The following is a 14461-nucleotide window of genomic DNA, read 5'->3' on the forward strand; positions in this document are numbered from 1 at the left end:
GATTTCAACGAAGCTCTCTCGTTCCAGACGATCCCTTTATAAATCCCACTCCCAGGAAATCCATGCAGAAATAGCCAAATTGTATCTGCAGAGCTGCTGGTACAGGACTATTGACCTATGCTATTTCTGTTTTCTTAGAGATGGTGGTTTTCACAGTACTTCATGCCTTATATCCATCCACCTACCTTTACTTTTCTTACAGGAAATAGTTTTCTCTAGCCACTGTCAGTCAAGCCACTTAAGGGCAAAGTGATTTTGCCCTTAAGATTTTACAGAATGACTTTTTCCCAGTTCGTCATAAAGTGTAACCAATCCAGAAATTATCAAAGGTGATCCAACAATGTAAATAGTCCTAGGAATTCCTCTTTTACAGGCAACTCGATATTAGCACAACAACACAAAATAGACTTTGCATTTGAATTTAAAATGTTCAAGACTCCATTGTTGCCAGATTTCCTATCTCAAGATTATCACTTCATTTGAATAATCAGCAAAATCATCAGCCTTCTTTCAGGCTCTAAACTGGATTTAAAAGATTGACGTTTCTTAAAACTCAGATAGAGTCTGGCTGCAACTGCATGCCCAGAGGGACCTGAATCATACACACACTGGGTAATGAAATACACTTAGATTTTATTAGCCGGTAATTCATGCTTAGAATCTTGAAACACTAATCGAATTAAATAAACAATGGGGAGAGGGAACCAAGTAAGTCAGGAGGTAAAAATTATTTAGCCAAACTTAAAATGGAGGCAAAGCATTGCATTTTTTTCTCTTTAAATTCTGAATTTAGCCATTAACTAAAGAGAAGAGCTAGAGAACCAAGTATGAGAACCGGTGGGGATAGAGGGCAAGAATCTGTCTTTTTCAGCAGTCATATCATCAGTGCAATGGGTAGAAGGGAAGTTATTGCTGAGTGTGTTTATTGTGGCAGGAGTCATAAAAAGAAGTGTACCTAATTTGGGGTGTGTGAATGCATAAAGATCAACAAGACTTTTTCTTGGTGTATTTTTTTTTTTTTACTTTAAAAGTTGAGCACTTTAACCCCAACAATTTCCTCCCACTTCATACAAAATCAAATAATAAAATAAGAATTTTTATCTTCACAAAAGGCAGTGAAAAGGGGGTTATGGCATAGATTGAACCAAAAAAATTCAGTGAGCCTTTTACATTCAAAAGTCACTGAGTCACTGCATTCAAGTGATAAATATTGTTTTCCTTTCATGAATGATCAGATCACTTCTCTGACTGAAGCAACTTTCTTGATCCTTGTATTTCCAGAGAATTCAAGAAACAGAAAATGAAGCAGCCTGCAACTCTGGAGAATAGTGGGGTGGGGTGGTCTTGTAGCTGTTGTTTTAGGACCCTACCCAAACAGATCTCTAAAAGGTGCTTGAGACTTTCCACATTGTAGAGTAGTTGTTGGCTTCCCAGTCTGCCCAGTCTTCTGGAGGAGAGCTGCTCCAGGGCAAGGAGTAGCCTGTTGAATGTGTCTCCCCAGAGCATCTCATCAGGCCTGGCACACAGTGGGCACTTAGGAAGTGTTTCTAAGAAGATGGAATGGAGAGATAAAACGATGTAAATGAGGATGCGTTTCTGTGAGATCAGTCAAATTTAAGACAATGGGAAATGTAATACCCTGGTTCATAGGGGGAAATTCCAGGAAACTGGGGAAAAAAAATTAGGACAAAATAATTTAGTTGATTGGACTAATATTTCCTTCTCCACTCCAATTTTGGCTAACTTCAACGGTTTATGAACGTCCTGGAAAAGAGAGGATTTAGCTCTGTAGGGAGTGTTGACCAAAATGGGATTCTTGTGCCTGACAGATCGAGACTGGGAGAGCGCCAACAGAAGAGCTAGAAAGAGCATCCTCGCCGCTTTCTGCTCCGAGAACAGGGAGGGCGTAGGCCTGGGGAGACTACAACTCCCAGCGTGCCTCACGCCGGCGGGAGGGGCGTAAGCGCAGCCGTGGAGCGATGATCGCTAGGAGTTGTAGTTTCCATTCTTCCAGTCCGCGAGTGTGTTCCTTAGCCTGGGAGTAAAGCGAGACCACGTGATCGGAAAAGCCGCGGTTTCCCTTTGAGCCGGAACAGGATGACTGGATTGACTGACGGCGGCCTCTGAGCGGACCAATCGGCTGCCTAGAGTGAGACGTTGGCGTTTGAAATCAGCCAATGACAGGTATCCGCCAGAGCTTCCTCTCCGCCTACTTCGCCCCCCCGCCCGCCGCGAATGCTCGGAGAGTGGCCAGGCGGCGGGAGCGGTGGCGGCGTTGTTTCTGAGAGGAGCTCAAGGTAGGGGGTGAGGCGGCGGGGCGCAGGAGCAGCCTCCCCAGGGAGCTCCGGGGCTGGGAGCCCGCGGAGCCGTCCGCAGGGGTGCCAGTTGCGCTTCCACCGCCTTCCCCGTATTCTTTTGGCGGCGTCTGGGCGGCGGGCCTCGCGGCAGGGCTGGGTGCGGCGGCGGGCGGGGGGCTGGAGGAGCGGTGCGACGGCGCGGGCCGAGCTAGCCGGGTGGGCGGGGGAGGGGCAGCGGGGGTGAGGCCGACTGTGGCGGCGCGCAGGCTCTGCGCAGGCGCGGAGAACGGTCGCCCTCGTTCTCTGTCCCTCCCCGAGTCCCGCCACCGGCCGGCCGAGCCCCCCGACGCCGGGACCCTTGGGGACCTGAGTGGGCGCCTTTTCCGTAGATGACCGGCTCTAACGAGTTCAAGCTGAACCAGCCGCCGGAGGATGGCATCTCCTCGGTGAAGTTCAGCCCCAACACTTCGCAGTTCCTGCTGGTGTCCTCCTGGGACACGTCCGTGCGCCTCTACGATGTGCCGGCCAACTCCATGCGGCTCAAGTACCAGCACACGGGCGCCGTCCTGGACTGCGCCTTCTACGTAGGTGTCCGGCCCGCTCCTGCCCTGGCTGTGTTGACGGCAGCTCGGCTTAGTCGGGTCCCTGGGCCGCTACTGGGTAAAGGCTGGTGCCCGTGAAGTTAGTGGGGCGGCTCTGTAGCGTTCTCGGAACACCTGTCTTGAGCCAGGTACCGTCTGATGTTGGGGAAAGGCAAACGTCGGAGACTCGGCTTTCAAGTTGAGTCTGTAGAGCAGTCCTGCGAACTTTCTGGACGTTTGACACTTGGATCAGAAATCTGACAAGGGCTTGGCAGCCCTGTTAAGAGGAAGGTTTAGAAAGAAGGCCCTTTTAAGCTCAGTCAGTGTGGTGAGCTTGGTAAACCAGCCGGCCCTTAATTAGCTGACATGGTAGTTTTTGTCATTTCTTGCTTTTCATGCTGTTCTGTTCGTTTGCAGTGGATAGCTGAGCCCAATGCTCATTATTCTGAGCATAAACCCAAATAGTTGGCTGTACAGAGAGGGGTTTCAGGCCTTTTTTTTAAACTTTTGAAGTTTTGAATGATCTGAAACTTCATTTTTTCTAGGATCCAACTCACGCCTGGAGCGGGGGGTTAGATCATCAACTGAAAATGCATGATTTGAATACCGATCAAGGTAATATGATCACGATTTTGCCAGTTTATTTTTGTGTTAGATTGTGTAGTTTCTAGGGTATAAGTATTTACTTAGGAATAGTCATTTGTAAATTGCTTAGCCACAGATAGAAGTGGCTTGAATTTAGGGCTTTTTGATTCAAGCAATGACCATTAAGTTACCTATCACAAAGCATATATATGTGTGTATATGTGCATGTATATTGCAGTAAAGTATGTTGTCATCTCTGTCCCAGGGGGATACATGAAGTGGCACTCAACTATTTGACTTTTACTTTGTCCTTATAAGTGGACTTGGATCCTGTGTGGCTTGTGTTCCATTTGGACTTCCCAGCACTGTGCTGATGCTTCAGAGTTCTAGTTTCTGAAGCTAATTTAGTTCAGATGAAGAAGGACAGGTTCTTTTTTTGTTTTTTAAAATTTCTTTAACATTATAAAATAGCTAGTTTTGTCTAGGCACTGTATTAATTCTCTGTGTGTAATTATTCGGCAGTAAAATGTGCTTCACTTGGATTTGTTGAATAAAGAGCAAGATGACATATTTTCGTTGACTTAAGTAATTTCCTAGAAGTCCAGATACGAGATGACTTGCTTACTTTTTTATGGTGACTTTGGGGCACAGATTGGAATGGAACCCAGATGCACAGCTCTCTCTAGCTGAGCCTTTGTTTTGTTATACGTATATGTTAGACATGGAAGTACCTGAAGGAGGTGGTAGAACGGAGATATGACTAGATAGAGGGTGAGTTGGACAATGAGAGGATAGATGGAAGCATGGATACAACATTTTGCCAAAAAAATAAAAGAGGCTTGTGTACGAAGTTACTTCGTATTGTAATTTGTAACTGCGGTGTTTGATTTTGTTGGCCAGCAGCTTACCCTACATAATAAGAAGTTTACATGTTTAGGTCGTATTTCTTTGAAAACTTGGGGGAAGGCAGGAAACAATGGAAAGCAAACAAAGATTTTGGGTATTATGGGCCATAATTTAGGGATTTGGCTGCTTATTCTCAGAAGATCATTGCCAAATTTCACAACTTTTCATTGTGTAAATGATGTATTATTAAGCAAGTAGCTTTCCTGCCTGAGGTTCAAGACCCCATATTGTTCGTTGTTGTATCCCTAGTGTGTAGCACAGATTGTGCCACCTTGTAGACACTTAGTCATGTTAGTTGAATGAATGAGTGAGATGGTGTGGAGAGTTGACATTGAAAGAAGATAAATTTTTGTATTGGGAGTTTGACCCATCATGAAAACAAAGTGAAATAAGACTCCCCACTTTCCTCATCCCAGGGTCTCGGATGATCCTATAACCATGTAAATCAGTATCTTATAAGCATTGGCTTTACTACTCAAGGTGAGTCTTTGTCAAGATCTAGAAGAGCAAAGTTCTTCACTCATTTGTTTATTCAACAGGTATTTCTTGAGCACCTACTATGTACTAGACCTTGTTCTAGTTATATCAGGTACAGAGTTAAAATTTCAGATTTTATGGAATCTAGAATGAAGAGGGGAAAGTAACAGATGGGCCACCATTTTAATGTAGTCCGTGATTCAAGGCAGCCCTTGAGGGTGCCATGCTAGTGGATTGAACTATGTACTGTAAGGTGAAGAGAGAAGAATGGGTGACGTTTTGCAGTCATGGAAAGATTTCCACACACAGACACGTTTCTCTGGAATTGGTTGTAGCTGATTCGTTACAGTCCAATGAATGTTTCTTTATTTGTTTATTCGAGGAATCTTGTTTAGTAGAGATGTAAAACTTTGGTGTTAAGTATTTTTTTCCATCTTATAGATAATCTTGTTGGGACGCATGATGCCCCTATCAGATGTGTTGAATACTGCCCAGAAGTGAATGTGATGGTTACTGGAAGTTGGGATCAGACAGTTAAATTGTGGGATCCTAGAACTCCTTGTAATGCCGGAACCTTCTCTCAGCCTGAAAAGGTAGGCACTTTATATTAACAGGAATTATGGTCGTTGGGGTGATTTGACTTGATGCATGTTTGATGACTGTAGTGTTGAATTTAGAGGGTAAGAGTCAATGAAGAGCCTATTTCATAACTACAATAAAATTAGACTATAAAGGGAAATTAACTTGGGGATTTTGCTGTTGAATGTTGTCATTGAATCCGCTCTGCTTCATGGTGACCTTATGGATAACTTTTGTTGTTGTTGTTGTTGTACTGGAGAGCATTAGACTTAAATAAACCCACTTCATGTGTTGTTAATGCTTTAAATTTTAGGACTAAGAAGTAACCCACAGCCTCCTAAGAGATGTCATTTAGCAAAGATTGTTGACTGTCTTAAATTGGATTTGATCTGCCCAAATCAGAAAATGAGGTGGCTCATCACTCATTCATTTATGACCTGAGGTTTCATTTGAGTTGATGGTTAAGGGAATGAAATGGCTTATGATTTCAAGTTTAGTCGGAAAGGTGTCCTGTGTCCCTTGGCTTTGCCTGTTAATTTTGTTAAATGGTGACATGTAATTTTTTTAGGGATTTTTTTTTTTTTTTTTCGGTGAGTGAAGCTTCTTAAAGCTGAAACTTTGTGTATTATTCTAACCTTTTGGTCTGTGTGTTGAAAGTGTAATTGAACACTCTTGCTGTATCCTAATCAGACTTGATCAGGTGGTGGTTAATTTGAAAGATTGATTGTTTTAGCCGTTTAAAGGTATCTTTCACTTGAGTCTATTCCTCATTGTAAATATACTGTTGAGTTCCTGTTAGCCATCATTATATACTGTAGTGCATCCACAGAGCCATTATTTTTGTCACATCACAGTTGAATCTACTCCTGGCAAGACCTTTGTTCAGAATAAAATAATTGCATTGTTTCTAGTTTTGATTTATGGTCGTATGTAACATGTTAAGAGCTGTGATAAATAGCTGACAGAATGTCATATAATGGACAGCCACACTGAATCAAGCTGCTTATTGGTTCAGCAAGGTTCATTATGTCACTTTTTTTTAATACTTCCTTTGATAAATGTATATACCTAGTCAGTAGCATGACAGTAGTTTCACTTGATTTATGATCAGTGGGGCTAGAAAGCACTGCTTGAATCTCGTGTGTCACCTGTGTAGTAAAGATTTAAGATAAAATTCCTGATACAATTGTACCTTTATACATCAACCTCTTTCTGATTCTCTTATTTTTTAAGTTTGGTACTTCACACATCTTAAATTTTCATTTTACTGTAGATACTTTGTTTCCTGAATGAACGATGGCAGATGTTATATTTCTTGTAATGAAATCCACTTATATTAAATTTATTATTTTGAATTTCTTAATTTCTTTTTCAAGGGCAAAATCAGTTGTTGAATTTTAAGGCTAGATTGTAGGTACTATTGGGTCCTTGCTTTGTTAAACCCAACTTGGCTATTTCAACTCTTGGTCTGTAGTTAACATCCTAGTGATTATTTACCGTGTGGTTTAATTAGTGAACGTTAAAGAGATGTCTTACTTTGTCATGGGGCCCCTTTGCAGCTTTTATAATGATTCTTCAGGTTTCAGAATATTAAATCAGATTAAATTAGTTGTTTTTAATTGAAAGTGATGTGCAGAGTATAGTTATGTGTCTGAAGTCTGGGTTTAAAAATGATGTAATAGCAGGAAATTTTTTTTTGACACCATTTTTATGACTTTGCTGACTATTCGGACCCCAATAATGTTATATTTGAAAAGAAACCACTTTAAATGTTGATTTCAGGAAATGACAGGATTTATTAGAAAGGAGTTCTTGTGAAAGCAGTTTTAATATTGAAGAAAAAGGTGTTATAAGGGGAACATAAGACATGTTTAGGGGGAAAAATGCTGTAAAATTTTTTCCTGAACGATGAGTTTCTGTCTTGAGTGTTTATATGACATCAGGGCAGAAAAATTTGCCTTGTCATATGCCAGACCACTCTCCCTGTCTTTTAATTTCGTGTTCCTGTGCCACCAAGAGCACCTAAGTAGCCAATTAATGATGGCTCCCTCACTCTTCTAGAAAGGTCTATTTATTCAGTGTGACAGCCGGAGAAAGTCACAGTTTTTTAAAGAGTTGCAAAATGAAATCTCCTTCCAGAGGTGCTCATAGAAAAATAACTTCCAAAATGATTTCTTTACAAAAAGCCTGAAGCCCATTGGAAGGTATCCTGAGTTATTTTATGGCTCTTACCTCCCTTATGACTATTTTTGTTATACTTGTAGTTTTTCTGAATAAATCAAGAAAGTTGGAAAAATTAGTTTAATAACGTGATTTGTTTTAGTAATGAAGAAAATAAAGTCTTCAGTAGCGCCTTTATAGAACGAATTCTGTACATTGTATAATACTTGGTGGAGTGTTAGGAACATCCCGAGTTTGCTGTTTGTGTGAATTACTTGGTTTGAATTACTGCAGTATTTAAAATTGATACTTGCATTTGGGAATTTGATCAGCTAACATTTTTTGAATGGTTTTATGGTTAGATGCACTTTACTTTGGGGCAGAATGCCATTTTCAGGCAAGTAAATGGTTTTCAGCAAGTTTCGATCTCGCTCTGAAGGTGTACACCCTCTCAGTGTCTGGAGACCGGCTGATCGTGGGGACGGCGGGCCGCCGAGTGTTGGTGTGGGACTTACGGAACATGGGCTACGTGCAGCAGCGCCGGGAGTCCAGCCTGAAGTACCAGACCCGCTGCATACGCGCCTTTCCCAACAAGCAGGTACTGGCTGGTTTCTTTTTCCCCTTTTCTGGAATTTGAAAATAGTAATGATTTGCTCAGTTTTTGTTCGTTTTGAGTGGTAATTTAGAATTTACAAAGTTCTTTCAGATAATTCTCATTTAATGTTTTTCACAGCCGTTTGTTAAAAGGCAGTGTGTTAACTGCATCTTAGAAATGACTTGCTGTTCAGAGAGGTTAAGTAATTTGCCCGGGATTGCACAGTGGTTTGAATGGAGGCCTTATTCTTGCTGATTCCTAGTTGATTCCTGGGCCAGAATGCTTGACTGGTACGTGATAATTGAAGAGAGTTTACAGATATTTCCATTTACAAACCAGTGAATTCAAATTTAAATATGAAAATTTGGACTATGGATTTTGCTGTTGTCTTTTTTTGCCTCTTTGTAACCCTAATAATCATAGAATTCATTCACCAATCTGACAGCAGAACTTTGATAACTTTTTTTTTTTTAAAGAACACCGTTGAGGCTAGGAGGCATCCCTGTTCATGATTATTACTGTATGAGATTTGCCTATTTGTTGGTGAGCCATCACCACCCCCCCGCCCCACCCCGAATCCTTAAGGTTCTAAGGGAAGTCGGTGATGTGGTCAGCTGTAGTGGGAATTTCATAAGAGGAAAAGTCACTATAGACACCAGATAGCTTGGGAGCCTTGTGGCTGCCCTTTAGTGGTTGTAGAACTTGAAACAGTGAGGTGATTGGAGATAATTTATGTCAGTTATTCTTCTATCTCAAAAGGCCAGTACCTCAAATGACGATCACAATTCTTTATTTTAGGAAGTTGTAAATTGCCCTTTAAGTTAAAGGATTGCAGTTACATGAGATTTTTGAGGTTTACATACGTGATTAAAATAAGCTTGCGTTCAGAAATATTTTAATGTGTCTTTGTGCCTAAAATTTTCTGTAGCACTGTATCTCCAGTTTAGAATGAATAAATAATCAAAAGTAGGGTCTTACTGAGTTTTTTTTTTTTTGCTCCATAAGCACTTTTCCAGGGATATATCTTTTTCATACCTTGAAGGATTAAGAAACACGTATAAACGAATAGATTTCACATTCAGCTTCTATTGTACTTTCTTTGGTATGTTTGTTATTTCAAGAAAAAGCGAGAAAAGGTTTGAAATTGTAAACCACATTCGAATGTTCTTAAAGCTCTGACTCACTATAGTTAAATGCAGGGGGCAGAATGAATGAGATGGAAGGCTGCTTTTTCAGTTTATTTGGATTAATGATGCTCCCTCCCCCAGTGAAGGAACAGTTCTTGCAGCTGTTAGCGGTGTAGAACAAAAAGAACAGATTTGAAGTGACAGAACGGAGTTTGAGTCCCCTTTTGGATAAAACAACAAATAAATAGTACTAAAACACTTTACAGTCCTTGTTTTCTTGACAGAGTAAATAGAAATTATTGATTACAACATGCAAGGTACGGGTATCAGGAAGAAAGCAAGTGATGGTAGCCTCATTTATTTTTTTAAACAGGTATTATTAGTATTAAAGTCTAGGAATGGTCATAACTATGCTAGTACAGCTTCATGCCTTGTTAAAACCTGGTCAAATATTCTTTTCGTTTTTGAGATGATCGTCTTTCTGTAGTATGGGTTGAATTTGGGAATTAGTGCCTTGTTTTTAGAAGCTGGATTCACCGTTTTTTCCTTCTCTGGTTCCTTCTGGTAGGGTTATGTATTAAGCTCTATTGAAGGTCGGGTGGCCGTTGAGTACTTGGACCCCAGCCCTGAGGTGCAGAAGAAGAAGTATGCCTTCAAATGTCACCGACTAAAAGAAAATAATATTGAGCAGATTTACCCAGTCAATGCCATTTCCTTTCACAACATCCACAATACGTTTGCCACAGGTAAAGTGTGGTCTGTTAGCCTGTAGCTGATGACTAAGGTAGTTTCATTTTGCTATTAATAAAACATTAAACATTAGAACTTAGGCAGAATTAAAACAAAATGTGCTTGCTCTTTATAGTATTTTGGAAAAAACGTACAGTAGTCTTTGGGGGAAAATGTAACTTTTATGACCTTAAACAGTTTGTTAAGATAACGATTATTTCCATATCTGGTATTAAGAACCATTTAAACTGTTTGAAACTACTTGCAGGTGGTTCTGACGGATTCGTAAATATTTGGGACCCATTTAACAAAAAGCGACTGTGCCAGTTCCACCGCTATCCCACCAGCATTGCCTCCCTCGCCTTCAGTAACGACGGGACCACACTTGCAATAGCATCATCATATATGTATGAAATGGATGACACGGAACATCCCGAAGATGGTATCTTCATTCGCCAAGTGACAGATGCAGAAACAAAACCCAAGTGAGTGTGCTTCACCTGTATTGGAGCCTTTTCTTGCATTCAACCCAGGATTTATTAATTTTTCTAAATTCATGAATAGCTGTGTTGATGCCTGCTTGATATTACAGCTGACTGTAGGTTTGGAGTTGATTTTATCTTGTTCTCCCAAGCTTTCAATATCCGTACGTTGATAGACGTCTGATGGATAAAATTGTGCCTAGTTGTTTTGCAGAGAAGAATGTCAAACTCTTATTCTTCTTGAATAGTCACTATTATTTGAATCTCTGGAGTTATTACCAGCTCATTGCTTCAAAATTAAGTTGAGGAATTCAGGAATAATTTATTTTAGCAAATTCTATTTAAGATATTTAAGAATTTGAACTGCCAAAAATCTTTCCTCTCCACAGAGGTTATTTTTCTAATATTTACACAGTGTGAATGACCTTCAGGTTATATTGGAAACTCAGAGTAATACGGCCTTGCCTGGAATAGCAAACCTCCTTACTTTTGAAATTTTCGTAGATATCTCTGGCTCGTGGTTGTAGCTGTCGACTGAGTGGAACCATTTAAATTTTTCGGTACAACAGGGCAGTGGTTTCACTTAACCTCCACCAGGCTTGGGGGAAAACCGATACTTGGGCATGTGTTAACTCATAGAATACCTATCTCAAATGTCTGTCCTAGTCTCTGTTCCTCTTGTCGCTATGCCCTTGGGGGATGTCCTCAATAAATATTTATGGAATAACTGAATATTTTCAGGATTCTGTGTTTATCTGCGTTAAAATTGGTGTGACACCCTTGCTAGGCCGGTTGAGCACCGGAGAGGTGGCAGAGTCTTAAATATTCATGTGCTTCCACAGATGTGGCTTCAGACTTAGCCTGTGAAGCCTGTTGGGTAAAGGCTGTGTTTGCATTTAATCAGTCACTTTTGTATCTCGTGTCCTGGCCGGCTGTTTCGATCTCATGCAGTTCTTTTTTCTTTTGAACTTGTAAGTTACCATGTGCTTGACAAGATTTGATTTACTTAAATGCCATGTTGATGATAATAAAACAATTTGTACTCACCAGTGGTAGATTTATTACTTTTAACAAAGAAACCAGGGAAAAATACTAATTTCAATATTATAAGAACCTGAAAATAATGGAAAAGAGGTTTTTATTTATTTATTTTTAGACACAGTTTTAATACATGAGATGGTTTGGTATGTTAAAGGTATTTGGGCAAACAGAATTGAAGGGCAGTGACTGCATTTTTGAGAATCGGTTTGACCTCAGTGATTTGTGTTTCCATTGTGGAGATAAGTGTTTGTAAATAAATATAGGTAATAGAAATCTCTTTACATTCCTCTTGGACCTCAAATGGTAGAGGAAAAGGCTCTTGAGCCGTTTGTTTCTTTTGCTGGTTATAGTTGCTAATTCTGAAGCTGCTTCAGACTGCCTCATGAGGAGGTTAATCTACAATTAAACAATATTTCCTCTTGGCCGTCCATTATTTTCTGAAGCAGATGGTTCATCATTTCCTGGGCTGTTAAACAAAGCGAGGTTAAGGTTAGACTCCTGGGAATCAGCTAGTTTTCAATCTTATTAGGGTGCAGAAGGAAAACTAATAAGAAAACCTCCTAACATCATTTTGTGACTGTAAACAATTATTTATTAGCAAACAATTGATCCCAGAAGGGCAAATTGTTTGAGTCAGTAATGAACTGAGAAAAGACAGAGCATATCTGTGTATTTGGAAAATAATTGTAACGTAATTGCAGTACATTTAGACAGGCATCTATTTGGACCTGTTTCTATCTCTAAATGAATTTTTGGAAACATTAATGAGGTTTACATATTTCTCTGACATTTATATAGTTCTCATGTCCATTTCAGTTGACCAGCCGTTGGTGATTAAGGTTAAAAAGAAAAGAATTATAGTGAGAATGAGATTCATTTCAATGTAATGCTCTAAAGCAGAACACGAACTTAGCTTGGCCTATTCTAGGTAGTTCCAAATAGTACTTTTATGGTTAAGCATTTTCTTTTTGTTATTTGCAAATACGTATCTCTGAATAGGACTTGGTCCTTAATGAAATTTATCCATGATGTAGTTTTTAAAAAATTCTTTTGATACAGAGAAGTGTCTTATTTTTATTTCTTAAGCATTTCAGTGAAAACTTAATGTAGTCTGAGCCTGTCTTTTGAAATGTGTTTTCTTCATTGCAGGTCTACCTAATCATCCCGTGAGAGTGGCTTCCCTGTGGAAGCTTTGTTTCCTTCCTGCGAATACGTGGTCTCCCGAAGGGGTGTGTTCTAATCATTGTGGACACGTCATTTACTTGGTGGATCTCTCTGCTTTCTGTCTTGAAGGAAATTTGTCTGTGTACCGTTTAATACTCTGTGTAGGACTGGGAGTCTGTGTGTTCTTGTGCAGCAGTCTGAAGAGTCGTCTTCTCCCCCAGCAAGCCCGGCGCTGTTTCTGAGCAGCACGAGCTCGTTTTGTAACACAGTCTCCCCTGTTATTTCTGTGCTGTCTAATAAATCAGAGATTCAGAACCCTTACATGTTGGATGTTTTTAAACGTTGGTGATTAGTGTAATTTACTGCTTAAAAAGGCTCCGTAAGGCAAAACCCCCTTTATCAAGAGCATGGTGGGGATGACAGTTTACCTTTAGATCCACGCTGCCTCTCTTAATTAGGGCTGCTCTGATGTACGCTGGGGGCTCAGCTCTGGATAAAGTGATCTCCTGGAGTCCTGCCATTTCCCTCGTGCCCCTTCCCTGGATCAGCAGGGCCTTTGAGCCAGCTGTGCAGCTTCACTCTGGATGGGCACAGACTGTGTGGCAGCCGGTGGGTGCCCTTTGGCACGACACCCTCCTGGTAGTGCCAGCACAGTAGGATGCGTGTAGCGTGTACCTCCCTGTGCGTGTAGCCAAACGACAGACCCTTTTCTGTTTATCCGTCAAATGCTAAATCAAAGCGGGACCCTGGGGAAGGGAAATAATGTAATACCAAGAAACCGATTATATGGGTTCTTTAGTATGATTGTTTTTTAAATCCCTAACGACTTGGTTGAGGACAAAGCATAACTTGCAAACATTGTGTAACCAAAAGGGAATTAATACAGTATTATAAAAGGTGACCAAGCTAAAGCCATGCTGTGGACCTTTACTTGAGCTCATAGTGTCGGGGAGCTTTTTTTGTATTTCCACTTGGGTGTCTTAACCTAAACTCGCTCTCCTTGCCTCCCCTGTGTACCGCTTAACCGGCTCTTCACAGTTTGCCTGTTGATGATTTTAGCCACCTTTTCCCCAAATTACCCAGGTGTACTTACCTTGGTGTTTTCATTGGTCTCCCTTATCCACATATTCTTCTTTATTTCTTAGTTTCTGTTTATTCTTTTCTTCATATCCCTACTATCCCACAGCCTTAGAGGGTCACCTCCGCCCCCGTCGGTGATGCAGCAGCCCCCAGGCTCTGCTCCAAGTCCTCCATCTTGTAACGTGGTGACTTTCAAACCTTTTGGCCATAACTGATAGTAAATACATTAAAAAAAAAAAAAAATGTGGTGAAGATAGACGCGCCAAAACATTCGTCAACACAACTTCTGCATTTATAGTTCAGTGATATTGATTGCATTTTTCGTGTAGTATCACCATCATTACTATCCTTTTCCAAAATATTCCGTCACCTTTAACGTAAAACTCAGTGCCCCCCAAACTAAAACTTCCTCTTTGCCCCTCTTCTACCTTTGTTAACCATTAATAATCTTGGATTTCTGTATAGTTGCTTGTTTCATTTCAGTGAGATCATACAGTATTTGTCTATGACTTTAACTTCACTAGCATGCTGTTTTCAAGGTTCACCCATGTCATGGTATGGAGCAGAGCTTCATTTCTCTTTATGGCTGGTAATAACATCCACTGTGTGCATGGACCACGTTTTGTTTATCCATTCATCTGTGGATGGACATACTGGT

General features: G+C 40.6%; 1 protein-coding gene across 2 annotated transcripts; it reads left to right on the plus strand.

The window, feature by feature from the left end:
- Positions 1 to 2186: 2186 nt before the first annotated feature.
- Positions 2187 to 13044, plus strand: BUB3 (BUB3 mitotic checkpoint protein). Of its 2 annotated transcripts, XM_049855680.1 has the most exons (8): positions 2187 to 2297; positions 2687 to 2881; positions 3424 to 3493; positions 5288 to 5439; positions 8025 to 8183; positions 9876 to 10053; positions 10305 to 10521; positions 12709 to 13044. In XM_049855680.1, the coding sequence occupies exons 2-8, from the start codon at positions 2687 to 2689 to the stop codon at positions 12716 to 12718; spliced, it is 981 nt and encodes a 326-aa protein (XP_049711637.1). In that variant the 5' UTR covers positions 2187 to 2297; the 3' UTR covers positions 12719 to 13044. The 2 variants fall into 2 exon arrangements, with proteins under 2 accessions (XP_049711637.1, XP_049711638.1); XM_049855681.1 differs by lacking the exon at positions 12709 to 13044 and having other exon boundaries at positions 10305 to 10525.
- Positions 13045 to 14461: the final 1417 nt, after the last annotated feature.

Source organism: Elephas maximus, chromosome 16 (assembly GCF_024166365.1).
Source record: "Elephas maximus indicus isolate mEleMax1 chromosome 16, mEleMax1 primary haplotype, whole genome shotgun sequence".
Classification (NCBI taxonomy): domain Eukaryota; kingdom Metazoa; phylum Chordata; class Mammalia; order Proboscidea; family Elephantidae; genus Elephas; species Elephas maximus.

Excerpts from the sequence above, each read along its gene's own strand:
- BUB3 (XM_049855680.1), top strand. The coding sequence starts at position 2,687 with ATGACCGGCTCTAACGAGTTCAAGCTGAACCAGCCGCCGGAGGATGGC. Across the intron at positions 2,882-3,423 it reads TCCTGGACTGCGCCTTCTAC|GATCCAACTCACGCCTGGAG; the intron begins GTAGGTGTCCGG and ends CATTTTTTCTAG. Across the intron at positions 10,054-10,304 it reads CCACAATACGTTTGCCACAG|GTGGTTCTGACGGATTCGTA; the intron begins GTAAAGTGTGGT and ends AACTACTTGCAG.